At 50.2% G+C, this 20,080-nt stretch overlaps 1 protein-coding gene across 1 annotated transcript in view; it reads left to right on the top strand.

Annotated features, from left to right (window-relative positions):
- GALNT9 (polypeptide N-acetylgalactosaminyltransferase 9) overlaps positions 1-20,080 on the top strand; it is a 121,427-nt gene that overhangs the window by 70,231 nt on the left and 31,116 nt on the right. The window contains exon 6 of the mRNA XM_018061448.1: positions 4,984-5,101. Coding sequence (XP_017916937.1) covers positions 4,984-5,101 — 118 coding nt within the window. The remainder of the gene's footprint in view (positions 1-4,983; positions 5,102-20,080) is intronic.

The following is a 20,080-nucleotide window of genomic DNA, read 5'->3' as shown; positions in this document are numbered from 1 at the left end:
CTATTTCCTGAATTCTGCACGAGGTTGAAACGGGACCCATGACCAGTGGCGTGTTTGTCTCCGTGTGGCTCTGAGCTGCTAGCAGAGCACAGGTGTGGGGCACTGGCTGCATTCTGTGGGCCCCCCGCCTCCAGGAGGGCAGCTGCAGCCCCTCGGGTCACCTGGCTTGCATCTTCCTGGGGCCGCAGAGCCCACGTGTGGGTTTGCACCCCTGTCCCTGGGGCAGTCCAGATTCATGCCAGCATGTCTGGTGGACGCAGAGGGACCACGGTGTAAGTCGGTTTCCAGTGGGGCCAGATGAACCTAGAAGAAAAGAGGGGGTGTTGTGGGGTTGGCGGAGGGGCCCACACCCAGCACCTGCTCCCCTCCGCAAGCAGGGAAACATGGAATGAGGGTCTGAGTCACACCCATACTCTCAGATGCACACTCATGCATAGAGAAGCACGAAGATACAAGTGCAAGCACACAGACACATGTACATGCTCACACACAAAAAACCACACATAGATCCGCACACACAGACACACATGCAAGACCACACATAGATCCGCACACACATAAGACCACACATAGATCCGCACACAGAGACACACACACACACACACACGACCACACATAGATCCACATACATAGACATACACAAGACCACACATAGATCTGCATACACAGACACACATGCAAGACCACACATAGATCCGCACACACATAAGACCACACATAGATCCGTACACACAGACACACACACACAAGACCACACATAGATCCACATACATAGACACACACACAAGACCACAGACACATGTACATGCTCACACACACAAAACCACACATAGATCTGCACACACAGACACACACACAAGACCACACACAGAGACACACACACACAAGATCACACATAGATCTGCATACACAGATACACACACAAGACCACAGACACATGTACATGCTCACACACACAAAACCACACATAGATCTGCACACACGGACACACACACAAGACCACACATAGATCCACACACACATAAGACCACACATAGATCCGTACACACACACACACACACACAAGACCACACATAGATCCACATACATAGACACACACACAAGACCACAGACACATGTACATGCTCACACACACAAAACCACACATAGATCTGCACACACGGACACACACACAAGACCACACACAGAGACACACACACACAAGATCACACATAGATCTGCACACAGAGACGGACACACACAAGACCATGCATAGATCCGTGTGCACATTATAGGCGTGCATGCATGCATGCTCAGTCACTTCAGGCATGGCTGAGTCTTTGTGACCCCACGGACTGTAGCCCACCAGGCTCCTGTGTCCATGGGAGTCTCCAGGCAAGAACACTGGAGTGGGCTGCCATTTCCTCCTCCAGGGGATCTTCCCGACCCAGGGATCGAACCTGCACCCCCTGTGTCTCCTTCATGGCAGGCAGATTCTTTACTGCTGAGCCACGGGGGAAGCCTGTGCATACAGGCACACTCCCACATAATTGCTTCTCTGGTCACAGTGGTAGGTTGGTGATATTTTCCTTGCTGACTTGTCACTTACCCTCTCCCAAGCATCACTTCTTATGGCACTGGGTGGTCTTGATAAGCACCTCACCTGCTGGGTAGGTAACAATCCGTCAAAAGAACGGCTCGAAACTCATTCGACCATCTACACTGATGGACTCTAAGTTGATTTCCCTTTTGCCACTATAACTCACGCTGCAGTGCACAGCTTTGTGCAAATAGCTTTTGGATCAGTCTCCTAGGATAAATACCAGCCACGGAATTAGGGGATAAAGTAGTAACAGTAAATGGTCCCCAGGCTCCAGACTCTCCTCCATATAGTTTTAATCTGCACAACCGCGTTTGGAGGAGGCACCATTCTGCCTCTCATATTACTGGCAGGGAAGCTGAGCACAGAGAAGCTGAGCAGCTTGCCCAAGGGCACACAGCTGGTGTGCAGGGAGCTGGCTCAGCTTGTAACACTGCACAAGTATTGCTGGCTCTCTGTTCTTAGCTTCAGACTTTTCCAGGAGGGTTGAGCCAATGCACACCACCTTGGCACCAGCGCATGTGGCCCCTACACCTGGTCGGCTGTCTTCCCCTGTGCTTATGCTGATCACCTGGCACTGCCCTGCCTGTGAGCCTGTGTTCTTCTTCAAGACATCGAGAGCAGGCACCTCTCTTGTCCCTTGTCACTCTCCCAAAAGCTGAAGAGCCCATTTGTGATCTTCATTTTATCAGCTCCTATTTATACAGAAATCCGAGGCTTCATGGACCTGGGGATGTGTGCCTATGTGTGAATGCCTAGATGTGTGTCTGTGTGTATCTCTGTGTATGCATGTGCTGTATGTATCTCTGTGTGTTTGCTGCAGGTGTGTATCTGTGTTTATGTGTGTGCACACGTGTGTTTATCGGTGTATTGTGTGTGTGCATGTTATGTGTGTATATATGTATCTGTGTGCGTTGGGGTGTGTATGTGTTTGCGAGTACATTTGTGGGACTGTGTGTGTAACGTGTGTCTGTATATCTGTACATCTGCTTATTGTGTGTGTGTCTGTCCTTATGGGGTATGGGAGTTGTGTGTGTGTGTCCATGTATTCATGTGTGTCTGTTGTGTGTGTATGCTTGTCCATGCATGTGTGTGGTGTTTGTGTGTGTCTACATGTCTGTGGCCTCTGCAAGGCAGGAGCCCAGGTGAACATCCTCGTGGAGAGGCTGTATCCCGGCAGGCAGCACAGCAGCCCAGACGTAAGGATGCTCCCCAAGGTGACCAAGTTCCTCCTCTGCCAAACCGGAGAACCCTCAGCCTTTACTGTTTTCTGTAATCACAGCAAGAATTTCTCATGCAAATAAATTCAGAGCCAGCTGACTCTGCTACCGTCGCCTTGTGAGGTGAAGTTTATTTTGGAACTCGGAGCAATAATAAAAAAATCATTACAGCTGTAATAGACTTGGCAGGGACTTGGCAGTTTAATTCATCAGAGATCACCCTGAGATTTTTGTGTTGTCGTTAAGAAAATGAAAGAAATAGCTGTCGTCGTTGGTGAACTATAACTTAACCAGTTAAACGCTTGCTACACGTCACAGATGACATTAAAATTTCGTTACTATTAGATTTGTGGCCCAAATGTCACGACAGAACAAATTGGATCTTTACACAAATAAAAGGATAATTGCCTTTTAATGCCTCTGTTACTCTTGGACAAATCATGGGCACTTGCTTCTGATGTCCCAGTCACTGGGAGCAGAAATGGTTCTTTTAAACTGTGACTAAGAACAACTTTTTGTATTGTTTTCATTGAAGAGAGATTTCATACCTGTGAAGCAGTGGGTGCGCACAAGTGGAAGCAGAGGAGAGGGCAGCCGCAGCCCTGTCTTTCGGGGGTCTTGGGGGGCCTTTGGGGACAGTGGGGGAGCCTTTGCCAGTCCTCTAAGAGCTTGGAAGAAACTGAGCCCTTAGCCTACAAGATGGTTATCTTTGTTGTGAAGCAAATTCTTCCATCCAAAGCTTGGAAGGGGACTTCCTTGGTGACTCAATGGTAACTAATCTGCCTGCAAATGCAGGAGACATGGGTTCAATCCCTGATTCGGGAAGATCCCACATTCCTCGGAGCAACTAAGCCTGCACAGCTACTGAGCCTGGGCCGGGAGCCACAACTACTGAAGTGTGCACACCCTACAACTTGTGCTCTGCAACAAAAGAAGCCATCCCAATGAGAAGCCCACTCTCTGCAACTAGAGAATGGCCCCTGCTCTCTGCCACTAGAGAAAAAGCCTGTGCAACAATGAAGACCCAGTACAGACAAAAATAAAAATAAATAAATTAAAAACAAAAGCTAGGAAGGTCCTGCTTTCTTACAAAACAGAGATTGTGCCTATTGCTAGAAAGATATTTTTCCTTTATGTGTTTTTTTCTCCTCCAACTAATAGGTTCTCAGTATACCCTGCGTTTATGATGTGAGTGTATCAGGAATGAATGAATGAGTCAGCGAGTGTGCAGGTCCACTCACAGTGAGACTGCCCACTTTTCTCTGCCACTCTGTCCATTCACGACCTGCTTTGATCACCACTGCTCCATGAGTCCAGTGGAGGTCTCCACATTGATAAATTGCTAATACATCTTAGAAGAAAATATAACTAGCACATTGACACATGATCTTACAGATACAATTGCTTGGGGCAAGGCAAGATTTACTGACATTTTTAAAGTGTGTAGATGGAAATAGAATTATTGAGCTTCCCTCGTGGCTCAGATGGTAAAGCATCTGCCTACAAAGCTGGAGACCCGGGTTCAATCCCTGGGTCAGGAAGATCTCCTGGAGAGGAAATGGCACCCCACTCCAGTATTCTTGCCTGGAAAATCCCATGGACCGGGGAACCTGGTAGGCTACAGTCCATGGGGTCACAAAGAGTCGGACACGACTGAGCGACTTCACTCACTTCACTAAATAGAATTATTACAGGAATATAGTACAGCTGGCAGTCTGTTGCATAGAGGTGCAGAGGTTGTACACTGTACAATTTCAAGGCGTGTCATTCAGACAGAGCCTGATATTGAGGGGGTTCCATAGAGCTGAGCAGTGTGCAAGCTGTGTGACTGCCAGTTGCAGCCCTGATTCCTGATACACGGATAAAATAATGGAGGGGGTAGGTAAGTGACTGAAGCTTGGGAGATTATGGTCAGGGCAACTAAATAACTCACTGGGTCATCAGATTTTTAAATTTTTAAAATCTACACTAAGTTGCCTGAATTGAATGCTGGTTTTTTTTTATCATCTCTGATGGGTGCAAAGACAAGCCTGAGGCAAGCCCTGGGCACAGTGACCAGGTGAAGACAAGGAGCTCAGGGATGATGTGTGAGGACTTGGAGAGAGGGTGGCGGGCCCCCCCCAGGCTGCCAGGGTCCATGCCACACACTGATGACCTGCTCAGCCCCTGTCCGCTTCTCCCCAGGACCCCGGCCATGATCGGCTGCTCCTTCATTGTGGACCGGGAGTACTTCGGGGACATTGGTCTGCTGGACCCGGGCATGGAGGTGTATGGCGGGGAGAACATAGAGCTGGGCATGAGGGTAAGTGTCGCTCAGCCGCTGGGGCCACTTCACGGGGATGGTGTGCCCAGAAGACCTGTTGAAAGTTGTGCCTGGCTGGTCTGTGAGCTGCTTGTTACAGGTCAGGAGGAGGTAAAAGCCCCCAAACTTAGGTCAATCTAAGAAACCTTGGTGGCGAGGGGACTGGAAAGCATTATGAATGTGGTAATAAGAGACTGTATTTCAGATCTTACTTTATCTCTTAAGCCACTCATTCTGTTGCTTTACACTGAAGTCGGGGCTGGTGGGGAGCTTGGAAACTAAGCACAGGGAGTTTGTGCATCAATGGTGAGGAGACCCAGGAAGATTGTGGGCTTGCTTGGTGGAGGTGAAAGGCAGAGTGCACATAGGCACTGTGGGCATCAGAAGCCCCCATGGCTTCTCCAGGGGGCCAGTGTGTAGAGAAGACTCCAGGCAGGATGTTTTCTTCTAGTTATTTTCTTTTTGAGTTCACTTTATTTTTGTTTTTTAACTGGAGGATAATTGCTTTAGAATGTTGTGTTGGTTTCTGCCATACAACAGTGCGAATCAGCCATATATCTCCACCCTCTTGGACCTCCCTCCCTGCCGGTTCACCCCCGAGGTCATCACAGAGCCCTGAGCTGAACTCCGTGTGCTACACAGTAACTTCTCACTGGCTATCTATTTCACACACGGTAGTATGTATCAAGGCTACTCTCTCCATTCGTCCCACTCCCTCCTTCCCCTGCTGTGTCCACAAGACCGTCCTCTACATCTGTGTCTTCTAGGAATGTGATGGTTCCAGGTCTTATGCTCAAATCTTTGGTTCATTTTGAGTTAACTTTTGTGCATGATAGTGTAAGATAGTGGTCCAGCTTGCTGTTTTGTATATAGCTGTTCAGTTTTCCCTGGCCTGTCCAGCACAGTTTATTGAGGAGACTGTCTTTTCCCTGTTATATATTCGTGGCTCCTTGGTCATAACTTCACTGGCGATGTGTGCCTGGGTTTATTTCTGGGCTCTCTATTCTGTCCCATCGATCGATGTGTCTGTTTTTATGCCAATGCCATATGTTTTGATGATCGTAGCCTTGTAATATAGTTTGAAATCAAGGCATGTGATGCCTCCAGCTTTGTTCTTCTTTCTCAAGATTGCTTTGGAGTCTTTTGTGATTCCACAGAAATTATAGGAATTATTTGTTTTATTTCTGAGGGAAAATATCATTGGCATTTTGACAGGGATGCACTGAATCTATGGATAGCTGTGGGTAGTATGGTCATTTTAGCAACATTTTTCCAATCCATGAGCAAGGATACTTTTCCATTTATTAGTGTCCTCTTCAGTTTCTTTCCTTGCTGTCTTGTAGTTTTCAGTGTGTTGGAGTTTCACCTCTTTGGTTCAGTGTGCTCCTAGGATAAAATGGGATTGGGTTCTGAGCCAATGCCCTGTTGAAGCCTGGTACTCTGGGCTCCATTCTCAGCTCAGTGGGACGGTCACAGCATGACTGACATGCCATGACACCGCCCATCCAGAGAGGGACGGGCAGGGCTTTCAAGGACTGTGGACCTGGGGTGCCACAGGACCTTGCTTCCAGGAGAGCGTGGGTTTGAACCCTCAGCCCCTGATCATGGGTCACCAAGTCCTTGCCTCACTCCTGCATCAGCAGGATACTAATACTCCTTCCTTTCCTGTCGCGAATGCAGTCCAGTGGCCCTGCTCTACCCAGAGTGCACAGAGGCCCAGGATGGGGAAGCAGCTTAGCCAGGTGCACCCAGGGCTGGAAAGCAGACTCACAGTAGCTCAAGGCTAACTAACCAGTGGTTAGCTGTCTCTACCCGGTGGCAACACTGGAGCTCCCAAATCAAAACATTTTGACACAGGATCTATTAGCCTTGACAGAGCACCATCACTGGGAGGCTTAAACCCAGAGACCAATCTGAAGACCCAGCATGGCTGGGGGTTGCTGGGGAGGATCCCTCCTGCCTCCCCCAGCTCCTGGTATCTGCTGTCAACCCTGATCTGATGCAGTAGACTGGTCAACGAGGACAGAACAGCAGGCAAGATGCCAACAACTTCTTTTTACATTTTTAAATTTCTTTTCGGCTGTGCTGGGTCTTTGTGGCTGTGAGCGGGCTACCTCTAGCTGCAGTGAGTGGGGGCTGCTCTCTGGTTGCAGGACGCAGGCTGCTCATTGTAGTGGCTTCTCTTGGTGTGGAGCACTGGCTCTAGGGCTCGTGGGTTTCAGTAGTTGTGGCGCGTGGGCTCAGGCGTTGGCGGCATACGGGCTCTCTAGTTGTGGTAGACGGGCTTAGCTGCTCCAAGGTGTGTGAGAGATCTTAATTCCCTGATCAGGGATCAGATCCATGCCCCTCCAGTGGAAGCATGGAGTCTTAACCACTGGACCACCAGGGAGGTCCCCTCTGGTCACACTTGCCCAAGAATCCTCCAACTATTCTTAATTATCAGGGTTGCCCCATCCAAGGGCAGAGTAACTTGAAGAGCTATGGATGACCCCGGTTGGTGACGCCCTCTCTTAGGGGAAGCTGAATGAGCTTGGTCATGGATCCAAACTGTGAAGCAGGAAAGCTCCCACGACCTGTAAGTGACAGTCAGCCCACAGGCTCTGGCTGTGTGGGAGCAAGGCTGCCAGGGGCAGGATAGCCAGAGCCTGACAGGCATGTGAACCCACACTGCCACCTCTGACCTCACTCCCATGCACTCCTTCCTGCCCCTCTTCAAAGAGGCCAAGACTCAGGGTTTGGGGACAGCCAGTGAACTGACCAAGTCCTGCAGCAGTGGATGGGCTGGCCATGAGTCTCTCACCCACCAGCAACCGAGCCTGAGGTTCAGAGCCATATCTGATTTAAATAAGAGGAAGCCAGCATGGGCACTGACTTCCAATTTTTAGGACATTATTTGGGATAAGATTCATCATTATCTGTGATGCTGTTTCCTGATGATCTGACCAGGGTTCTCTGCCTCCCTAATCAATAGAAATTAATCAGAGGCCAAACAAAAAATTTAGGCAAAGCTTTATTGGGGCTTCTGTGGCTACAGAAGGCAGGGAAAACAAGCAACAGCTTCCCTAGCCTGCTCCTGGAGGTGGAGCTCCCTGAGGCGAGCTGAGCTGGTTCCCTATATGCAGTGAGGGTAGCGGTGTGTCCAGGGTTCAGGCTGGAGGAGTGGCTTAGGTGGTCTGTCCACCCCGTAGATGGTGCTGTGTGCAGGGGGCATGCACAGTACCCTGCTTTTGCTCCTGGCTCTTCAGAAGTGGCAATTGGGTTTTAGTCTTTTTGTATCTTTTGTCCAGAATTTGCCCCAACTGCACATGCTCACAGTTATTTTTAGTCCCTTAGAGTTTCTTTGTGTTTTGTTGCCCAAGGAGACCTTTGTCCAGGTACAAGCACTGCAGCAAAGGGTCCCAGGTTCCAGCAGGTCTCAGGATGCTGTGACAGCCGCTCCACCACTCAGAGAGCAGAGCAGGTTCGCAGGCAGACTGGGAGGGACTGGGAGGCCCACCATGAGGATGCGGCAGGTCCCTCGGCCTGGTTCTGACTCCAGCAGCATCAGAATCACCTAGAGGCGCCTTACAAATAGGTCACTGCGCTCCACCCCAGAGATGTGGATTCAGTATGCAGGGTGGAGCCCAGGAATCTTCATTTCCAACAAATTCCCAGGGGCCACTGACTCCACTGGAACCCATTTTGAGAACCAGCTGCCCACCCCGCCACCCCGACTGCCACTCTGGGGGCCGTGAGCCTGCCAGGCTCGCAGGCCGCTTGCTCTGAACAGGGCCTGGCGCATTACTACGCTCACTCCATAAACACGGACAGAGGGGAAGGGGCCAGAGGCCAGGCCTCGGGGTCTCCTGTGGCCAGGCTGTGCTGAGGTGGGGCTGAGCTCTGATTGATTTGGGGTTCTTGGGCTTTAATGTTTTGTTTCTGGGGTTTCACTTGGGTTTTTGTCTGCGGAGACTTTATTCACAGGAAAGATTATTTAAGATTTATTTTTAAAATTTTATATACAGTTTATTGAAGTTACACTTTTCCAAACCTGTTTTAAGGTTTTAAAGTGAAACCTAGAGATCATATTTCCATGGTTATAAATATAATAAAAGAACGCTCAGCTTCCCCTTTTCTTTGATTAATGTTTAATTAACTCAGATTGAATATATTAAACACTATTAAACAATAACCAGTTCCATTTCTGCCTAAATTCCCTTGAACCTTTTAAAATGACACTTATAAATGTGGCATATTTTCTTTTCTCTTTAAGAACTTCGAAGGCCTGATATCCCTGCAGAAGCTCTCCTATGTGCTTACAAAATTCTCCTGTGTCTAGTATATCAAACGTATACCACATCTCAAATTCTCTGAAGCATTTCAAGATTGTTTGCAAATGTTTTAAATTCTCTGACAAGGTCCAATTTTAAACCACGAATTTAGAATCAACCCTCAACTATACATGTTAAAACGGAATCAGAGGATTAATCTGGTAGTCTTCAATATGCTGACTTTTCCCAACTGGTTTCATCATTAAAGACCAAACCTTTGCAAATGATTCTTGAACCTGGCAGGAAGTGCCAGTTCTCCGTATTTGGTCTATTCGTCCTTCTCTGCGTTGGATTCCAGTCCTTCCTGGAGTTAGATGATGTCAGCTCAGTGAGCAGAGTCAGATCCCGAGGAAGCTGCAGTGGTCCTGGGGGATGGGGGAGCCCAGCTGCTGCCCCCGACGCTCGAACTAGGTGGGGGGAACACAATGCTCAGCGGACAGGCACCTGGGCAGAGGGAACCCACCCTGGGAAGGATAAACCACCATTGGAGACGCAAGGCATGCATGCAGGGCTGGGCAGAGAAGCACCGCCACGACTTTTCACTTCGGTCTCCTTCCAAACCAAACTCAGCTGGCAGCTAAGGGCAACTGGGGTCGACTTGCCAACCAAGTCAGGTGGGACCAGCCAGGGGTTGTGGGCCAGAGGGCAGAGACTCCAGGGGCGCTTTGCAGTGGCTCAAGTCAGGGGCAGTGCAGGGACAGGCAGAAGTCAGCCTGGAGGAGCCGACAAGGGAGGGAGAAACAGGGGGGACTTGGTCCAGGGGAGCAGGCACCAGGTGTCTGGGAGCCGGATGAGGGCAACAACTGTATCCTGCAACCCCAGGGGAGAGAGAAGTCAGGCTGGACGCCACCACCTGAATCTAGGAAGCAGGCCATGTAGGGGGTAAGGTAGGGTCGGGGTCTATCTAAGGCCCCTGAACTGTCCAAATGAGAACTAGATATGGAGGGTGGGGGAGGTGCTGCCCTGGGTGTTGCCATATGGGCACCTGGGAGAGGGCGATGGAGAGATGGGCACGTCTCCACGTCTGGTGGTGCCTGGAGCACCAGGAAGACTGATGGGAATATCCTCCTAGAGAATGGGAAAGGAGGTGAGCCTCCACGGGAAGGGGGGGCCATCTCCTGAGGAGAGGCAGAAGCTGGAGGCCGGGGTACCTAACCATGGGCACCAGACACCCTGCTGGGAAGAGAGGGCACCCCGCACAGGGCTGGGGAGACAGAGGGGTCAGGCAGGGAATGACCCGTACATAACAGGAGCAGTGCCCAGGCATACCACATACAGTGTGCCTCCCACAGTAAGGGGGCTCCCAGAAGTGGGGTAGCTGCCCAGGACTCCTGGGGGACAGCTGAGCCTGTGGGGGGACCCGGGGTGCTGATAGGCTCAGGGGGAGGGCAGAGCTGGGGAGCCCCCTGGTCCTGGCTGGTGAGGCAGGAGGGAGTCCAGATGTGGACCCTTCCCTGCACTCACTATGCTTCGTGAACACACAGTGCCACTGCAGGTTTGGCCATTAGACAGCAGGGGGAGGGCCAGGACGATGCTCACACAGGCGGCTTCTAGCAGGTGGTTACAGTGGCAAGGGATGCAGAGGCCAGCGGTTATGTTTGCAGGAAGGTAGGAACCTTCGTGGATATTGGAGAAGGGGCATCCAGCAAAAGGGGACCAGCACCAGTCTCTGTCTGTCCCTGGTGCTTTGACCACAGCCCCAATGCCCCTGACCTGGGTCTCCACTGTGTCAGTGGGGCTCTGGGCTCTGCACTGGGCAGGTCCTCCTCGCTGCGGGGGAGGTGCTGGAGTTGGCACTGCCGGTGGGACACCAGGGGCCAGTTCACTAACTGAGGTGAGGCGAGTGTAGGTGTAGGCGTGGATTCGGTGTGGGGGTGAGTGTGGACTCGCATGTAAGTAAGGATGTAGCTATAGATATGGGTGTAGGTATTCCATCCCATTCAGATATAGGTCTGAATATAGATAGACCGGCACGCAGATACAAACATAGATGACAGAGCTAGACATGCATACACAACATTTGTTTTTGTTGTTGTTTAGTTGCTAAATTGGGACCAACTCTTTTGCGACCCCATGGACTGCAGCCTGCCAGGGTCCTCTGTCCATGGGTTTCTCAGGCAAGAATATTGGAGTGGGTTGCCATTCCCTTCTCCAGGGGATCTTCCTGGGATCGAACCCAGGTCTTCTGCATTGCAGGCAGATTCTTTACCGTCTGAGCCCCTAGGGAAACCCATGAATACTGGAATGGGTAGCCTATCCCTTCTTCAGGGAATCTTCCTGACCCAGGAATCAAACCGAGGTCTCCTGCATTACAGGTAGATTCTTTCCCAGCTGAGCTCATACAATATTACTTTACATAAATCACACATACTTGTGTATATTGTGTCCAGATGTGTGCATGTATGCATATATATATAACATTTTGAGTTACAGATATATATATTCTCTTTTAATATTTTTTCCATTATGCTTTATCCCAGGACGTTAAATATAGTTCCTTGTGCTCTACAGTAGGTCATTGTTATTTATCCAGTCTTTATTTAATAGTTTCCCTCTGCTAATCCCAAACTCCCAACCCATCCTTCTCCTCTCCCCACCCTTGGCAACCACAAGTCTTTTCTCTATGTCTATGAGTCTGTTTCTGCTTTGTCAATATGTTTATTTGTATTGTATTTTTTAATTTAAATTTATTTATTTTAATTGGAGGCTAATTACTTTACAATATTGTATTGGTTTTGCCATACATCAACATGAATCTGCCACGGGTATACACGTGTTCCCCATCCTGACCCTCCCTCCCTCCTCGCTCCTCATCTGGGTCGTCTCAGTGCACCAGCCCCAAGCATTCTGTATCCTGCATTGAACCTGGACTGGCGATTCATTTCATATATGATATTATACGTTTCAATGCCATTCTCCCAAATCATCCCACTCTCTCCCTCTCCCACAGAGTCCAAAAGACTGTTCTATACATCTGTGTCTCTTTTGCTGTCTTGCATACAGGGTTATCGATACCATCTTTCTAAATTCCGTATATATGCGTTAGTATACTGTATTGATGTTTTTCTTTCTGGCTTACTTCACTCTGTATTCTGCTGCTGCTGCTAAGTCGCTTCAGTCGTGTCCGACTCTGTGCGACCCCATACATGGCAGCCCATGAGGCCCCCCTGTCCCTGGGATTCTCCAGGCAAGAACACTGGAGTGGGTTGCCATTTCCTTCTCCAATGCACGAAAGTGAAAAGTGAAAGTGAAGACGGTCAGTCGTATCGGACTCTTAGCAACCCCATGGACTGCAGCCTACCAGACTCCTCCGTCCATGGGATTTTCCGGGCAAGAGTGCTGGAGTAGGGTGCCATTGCCTTTCTGTCACTCTGTATAATAGGCTCCAATTTCATCCACCTCATTAGAACTGATTCAAATGTATTCTTCTTAATGGCTGAGTAATACTCCATTGTGTATATGTACCACAGCTTTCTTATCCATTCTTCTGCTGATGGACATCTAGGTTGCTTCCATGTCCTGGCTATTATAAACAGTGCTGTGATGAACATTGGGGTACACGTGTCTCTTTCAATTCTGGTTTTCTCGGTGTGTATGCCCAGCAGTGGGGTTGCTGGGTCATATGGCAGTTCTATTTCCAGTTTTTTAGGGAATCTCCACACTGTTCTCCATAGTGACTGTACTAGTTTGCATTCCCACCAAAAGTGTAAGAGGGTTCCCTTTTCTCCACACCCTCTCCAGCATTTATTGCTTGTAGACTTTTGGATAGCAGCCATTCTGACTGGTGTGAAATGGTACCTCATTATGGTCTTGATTTGCATTTCTCTGATAATGAGTGATGTTGAGCATCTTTTCATGTGTTTGTTAGCCATCTGTATGTCTTCTTTGGAGAAATGTCTATTTAGTTCTTTGGCCCATTTTTTGATTGGGTCGTTTATTTTTCTGGAATTGAGCTGCAAGAGTTGCTTGTATATTTTTGAGATTAGTTGTTTGTCAGTTGCTTCATTTGCTATTATTTTCTCCCATTCTGAAGGCTGTCTTTTCACCTTGCTTATAGTTTCCTTTGTTGTGCAGAAGCTTTTAATTTTAATTAGGTCCCATTTGTTTGTTTTTGCTTTTATTTCCAGTATTCTGGGAGGTGGGTCATAGAGGATCTTGCTGTGATTTATGTCGGAGAGTGTTTTGCCTATGTTCTCCTCTAGGAGTTTTATAGTTTCCGGTCTTACGTTTAGATCTTTAATCCATTTTGAGTTTATTTTTGTGTATGGTGTTAGAAAGTGATCTAGTTTCATTCTTTTACAAGTGGTTGACCTGTTTTCCCAGCACCACTTGTTAAAGAGATCGTCTTTTCTCTATTGTATATTCTTGCCTCCTTTGTCAAAGATAAGGTGTCCATAGGTGCGTGGATTTATCTCTGGGCTTTCTATTTGGTTCCATTGATCTATGTTTCTGCCTTTGTGCCAGGACCATACTGTCTTGATGACTGTGGCTTTGTAGTAGAGCCTGAAGTCAGGCAGGTTGATTGTATTTTAGATTCCACATATGTATTTGTGCTCAGTCGTGTCTGACTCTTTGCAACCCCATGGACTGTAGCCCACCACGCTTCTCTGTACATGGGATTCTCCAGGCAAGAATACAGCAGTGGGTTTCCATTTCCTTCTCCAGGGGATCTTCCTGACCTAGGGATTGAACTGGAGTCTCTTGACTCTCCTGCCTCGGCAGGCAAATTCTTTACCACTGAGCCACCTGGGAAGCCAGATTCCACATATAAGTGATATTATATGGTATTTATCTTTTTCTGATTTACTTCACTTAGTATAATAATCTCCAGTTCCATCCATGTTGTTGCAAATGGCATTACTTCATTCTTTTTATGACTGAGTAATATTCCACTGTATATATATGCCATATCTTCTTTATCCATTCATCTATCAATGGGTATTTAAGTTGCTTCCATGTCCTGGCTATTATGAATGGTGCTGCTATGAACACAGGGGTGCATATTATCTTTTTGAATTATAGTTTTGTCCGGATATATGGCCAGGAGTGGGATTGCTGGATCATATGGTAGTTCTATTTTTATAAACTTTTGTTATTGACCAGATGTAAGGTAGCTTGCCAGGAAACAGAAAAATCCCAGCAAGATACAGTAAATTATAAATAGTAAGAAGAAGAAAGAAAAAATCAGGCAGAGACATGAAAGGGAGGCTGGACCTCCAGGGGCGAGCCCGGTGGCCGGGATCAAGGACCCCAGGACAGTGACTCACCCCGGTCCAGGAGGAGCAGGCTGTCCTCACAGCAGACAGGGCCTGGGGGTGGGGAGGGCCAGCAAGAGGCCTGACGGATGCCTGCCCTGCGGTTTGCAGGCTGCCCTGTGCTGTTAACAGCCAGCAGCAGGATACCCGTGGGCCCGAGGGCAGCAGCTCCACTGTCTGTCTCCCACCCTGTCCGGAGTGTCTGTCCTGTCCGGACTGTCACCAGGACTGTCCAGCCCAGTCCTGAGTTTAGGGCAGGGTCTCTCTACAAGCCCAGCAGCCCATGGACCACGGCAGGCTGCAGAGGAGCAAAGGGCAAGCCCAGGCCTTGGGGGGATCAGAATGAACAGGCGTGCCTTCCCGACCTCCTGGTTAGGGCAGAGATCAGACTCATTTCAAGTGACCTTCCCTGAGTGCCATTCTCAGTGGAGCCACTGTTGAACATCACACAGCAATGTGTCCCCATTGCCATTGCTGACCGGAAGCACTGGAGCAGTTCCACACACCGCCACTAGGGGGCGGGGTGGGCCTCTCGGTCCTCTTAGTCCCCAGTCTGGGGGCGGTGCCCGCCGCGTCCCCTGCAGGCTGCTCACCCAGCTCCTGGAGAGGCTCTGGCAAGGCCGGGCTGCGCATGCCTCCCCCTTCCCTGGGGCTCCAGTTCCTGCCCTCACAGACCCTCGGTGCTTCCAGCGGCTTCTGGGGAGAGGCCTGTGCCCTGTGCAACCCAGCCCCCACACAGCTCGGTTCTTTTACTGGTGGCTGGCCGCCTCCTGAGCATTGTCTTCCTCGCAGCCCAGCCCACTGGTGACCCCTCAGGTGTCACACCCCTGTTTGAAATGACTGGAGCAGTTCCTGTTCTGGTCGGAGCGCCTCACAGCCCTGGGCATCAACCTCCCAGAAAAGCTGTGTCCCTGGAAGACGGGGGCCTGGGTAGAAGGCTCCCACCTCACAAGACACAAAGAGGTGCAGGAAAAAAACGGAACACTGCCCAAAGCTCAGGAAGGAGGCTGGACTGAGAATCCACCCTGAGGGACGCCAGCATGGGAGTCAGGTCAGGGAAAGCGGCTGGTTCCTGTGTTTTCTCTCCGCTCTGCCGCCCCTGCCAGCTCAAGTCTGCAGCTCAGGGGCTTTGTCAAAAGTAAGCCTTGATGCACCCTCTCCCACATAGATACATAAATTATCTGCCACCCCAAAGTGCCCCCTCTCTCTCTTAACTTGATTATTTCAAGTGGAAAATCTCAGATTGAATTCTAGGCTCCATCTCCCTTTTAAGTAGATCCAGGGCCCCTCCCTGGAGAAGGAAATGGCAACCCATTCCAGTACTCTTGCCTGCAAAATCCCATGGACAGAGGAGCCTGGTAGGCTGCAGTCCATGGGGTCACGAAGAGTCAGACACGACTGAGCGACAGCAGCAGCAGCAGCAGGGCCCCTCCCACTGGACACCAGCCCCTTGCCTCCCCCAGGGCCCACCTTGATGCCTCCACCTTGGTCTTGGCTGACTCATCTGAGATCCCGCTGAGTCAGGAAAGCTGAGGTCAATACAACAGAGCCCAGGGAGGCTGACCTTGACCTCCAAATGAGGGGACCCAGTTGGCCCTGATATATAATATGCACAGAAAGCCCCATATAATATACACTGAGCAGATATTTAGAGACTGCGTGTCAAAGAGGCATTTGCTTGCAGTCTCCTGGGCTGTGATGTGTCCCATTCAGCACCGTGAGTGCTCAGCTGTGTGGTAAGGCCCTGGGGTGAAGAGTATGGGCAGTTGGATGAGTTAGCAGGGCTCCCCCAGGAGAACACAAAGATGGGCGGGCACACGCTAATGAAGCTCTTTCTATGCCTGTCAACCTGGGAAACGAACACAGGACACAGACACGGGTCCCCAGCTGCAGCTAGTTTGTGTACCAGTTACTCTTGCCATGTAACAAATACTCCTCAATTTAGATGTTTAAAATTACCCTCTTATTTTGCTCACAATTTGGTGGGTCAGGAGTTTGGGAAGGGCTCAGCTTATGGTTTTTCACTTGGATGCTGTCAGAAGGTGGCTGGGTTGCACTCATCCAAAAGCCCCCAGGACATGACATCCGAGGTGGACACTGCCTGTCTTAGAGTTCAGCTGGGGCCATAAGTGACAGTGCCTCCCCATGGCCTTGCCGTGGCTGAGCCTCCTCACGTGTGGTGGCCCCAGGCCCCAGCATCCATGTACCAGCAGACAAGGCAGACACTGAGATTCTCTTTCACATCCCAGTCTCGGCAGTGGTGGAAGCACCCTGGGACGCTGCACCTGGACAATAGAATACAAAGAAACTATAAGGAACTAAAAATAACTGCACCCATGTTCAGTTGGGTCAAATTGTGAAGATACAAAAAGGCCACAAACCAACTGCCATTTATGAGGCGGGGGCAGCAAAAGCAGGGTCCTGCCCATGACACCTGCACATAGCATCACCAAGGGGGTGGGCAGACCACCTAAGCCATCCCTCCAGCCCCACCCACCAATCAATCCACCCCCACCATCACCCTATCTAGGGGAACAGCAAGGGCACCTGTCACTGGTTTTCACTCCCTGGTGCCACAGCTCGAGTCCTAACAAAGCCTTGCCTGAATTTCTCATCTGGCCTCTTATCAAAGTCTGATGATTTAAAGAGTCCGAGGATCCAGGTCTGTATCAAGCCCACCTGGAGTTGGGCTCCTCTGCAGTCTGCACCCTTCTTGTTCACGCTAGGCAAAACCCAAGAGAGGAGGCTCTTTCATCATCACCCTGAGACTCCCAAACTTCCTCCACGGTGTGTGACGCTCCCCATCCCGTTCCCTGTGTGTCCCAGTGCCCACCCTCTTACCACCCGCACCACCCTAGTGCCTCCACCCTCCCTGGTTCAAGCCCGAAGCTTTTCTTACTCCCTGCAGAGAGCCCCACCCCGCCTCGTTGCCCCGCCCCATCCCGCTTCGCCCCGCCCACCAAAGCTAATCCTTGTCTTCTCACTCCTTGGCTCTATGTGGCTCTATCCATCACTGTCTCGTCTAGCTTATTAGCTTACGTTTTACTGCGGGTCTCCTCCCCTCCCTCACTGGTTGGGATGTAAGTCATGTGCTCTGGCCTGGGTCCCATTCACTGCTGCATGCGACCTGCCTTCAGTGTTTGGTTTCAGTTCAGTCAGTTCAGTTCAGTCGCTCAGTAGTGTCCGACTCTTTGCGACCCTACGAATCGCAGCACGCCAGGCCTCCCTGTCCATCACCAACTCCTGGAGTTCACTCAGACTCACGTCCATGGAGTCAGTGATGCCATCAAGCCATCTCATCCTCGGTCGTCCCCTTCTCCTCCTGCCCCCAATCCCTCCCAGCATCAGAGTTTTTTCCAATGAGTCAACTCTTCGCATGAGGTGGCCAAAGTACTGGAGTTTCAGCTTTAGCATCATTCCTTCCAAAGAAATCCCAGGGGTGACCTCCTTCAGAATGGACTGGTTGGATCTCCTTACAGTGTTTGGTTTACTTATAGAATAAAAATGAATCATCTGTTCTAAGTGCTGGGTTCTGAGGCATCAAAGGGAAGCGAGGTGTTCATTGGCTGAACAATCGCCTGTTGAGGAATAGAGTGTTGACCGCCGTCCTAAGTGCTGAGGATTCAGCGGGGCACACACGTCCATTCCCTTCATTCCCAGTGTAGTGATATCTGGGATCATGGAGGCTGTCATTTTAAATGGGATGATGGGGGAAGGGGGTACTGAGATGGTGATACCTCAGCAGATGTGAAGGAGGAGGGGGAGAAGTTATGCAACACTAGGGATGTGTTCCCGGAGGAGGAGAAAACTGCAAGTACAAAGGCCCTGCAGCGGAAGTGTGGCGCGCCCCCGCCAACCCGGCAGCTGACATCCTGAGTGGCCCCAGGCCGTGTACTCCTCCGGCCTTCTCAGGACCCCTGCTCCCTCTCAGACAGGCCTGGCCACCACCGCACTTTCTGATCCGCCATTAACACAAGTGGCCACACAGCCCTTATGATCGATTCAGTCCAATTAGAGGAGTAATTCTGTGGTCTCGGGGCCAATTTACATTTCTGTGATTGTAAAACTGCCAACTGCTCAGCCCCTAATGAGGAAAGTCCTAGAGCCAATTAGGTGGAAATGAATCCGTTGCGTCCATTAGGTTTAATAAAGGTCAGGACAGAATCAAACGGGGAGCGCCTGCTCAGGAAAGCTCTGCTGCGCAGAAATTGGAAATCGTTTGTTCCCAGTCACTGCCTCCCCCACAGCGTTACAGGCAAACCTCGAGGCACTGAGGGTAACTGCTGCGCCTTCAGCTCCAACCTTTTGAGGGGCTGCACTAGCGCTATACCATCTGGGGCCGGGTGGTGGTTTACCTGTTCTCCAGGAGTGGACCCAGAGCAGGGAAGTGGCCTGGTTACTGGTGGAGGGAGACACCGAGGCGGGGGAGGTGGGGGGCATGGGAGCCCTCAGGCTGGTCCCTGATCTTCTTCAGTGAGGGCGGTGAACAGACTGTGAAGGCCCATTGCAGTTCTGCTTCAGGAAAGGCTTGTTCGAGTCATGAGTGGGTCTGTCTGCCTGCTAGGTGAGGATGAATGCCTGCAGGGGAGGGAACGTCTCCACCCACTGACTGTCCTGGGAGAAAACCCTGGACAACGTGGGGTCTTCCAAAGGGCGCTTGAGACTTGCTTTTGGAGGCTCTCTCTGCCCGTTAGGCACCTGGGCCACTCTGAACCTCGGTTCCCACTTTCATCCCCCAGGGGCACACAGGACGTGACTCCTGGGGCCGTCTGGGGATTAAATGAAATGTAACCGGCATGGGATAGTGCTCATTGTTTGCGCAAGGATTTCTGCAGTACTATTTTCTCCCCTTTATAAGAGCAACTTTCATGAGAAAATACAAGGTCAGCTAATGGGAACAAAATTAAGTCACCCAGGATTCTGTCTCTGCCTTTGCTGGGGTGGACGTCTCCCCAGAGGTCCCTTGTGTGTCTCTAAACAGTCTCCCATGTGCACAGGTATACGTGTGCGTGGCGTGCACTGCATGCTTGCCTATGTTTTCTACGTGTGCATTTCTTGACAGCCCAACGCCATGCGTGTCCTTTGTTCACCTGCTGCAGCAGTTACTTGATAGCGGGGTTCTGTGACGGGGCAGCCCCTACACCGCATGCAGCCCTGAAATCGTGTTCTCTTGTCTGGATCTTTCTTCAGGTTTCCGTATCCTCGGGATAAAATTTCTAGAAGTAGAATTGCTAGGTCACCTGAAATATGTGTTTTTATGGTCTTTGATACAATTTGCCAAATCCCTCCTCTATGCGTGTGTGTATACACGTCTATGTGTGGTGTATGGGGGTCTATGTCTGTGTATGTGGTGTGTGTGTGATGTGTGGTATGTGTGCGGTGTGTGGCATGTGTCTGTATATCTACATGTCTGT

The sequence above is a fragment of the Capra hircus genome, chromosome 17 (genome assembly GCF_001704415.2).
Source record: "Capra hircus breed San Clemente chromosome 17, ASM170441v1, whole genome shotgun sequence".
In the NCBI taxonomy this organism is placed as follows: Eukaryota; Metazoa; Chordata; class Mammalia; order Artiodactyla; family Bovidae; genus Capra; species Capra hircus.
Note: the sequence above shows the minus strand (reverse complement) of the source record. Positions and strands in the feature narration are given on the sequence as shown.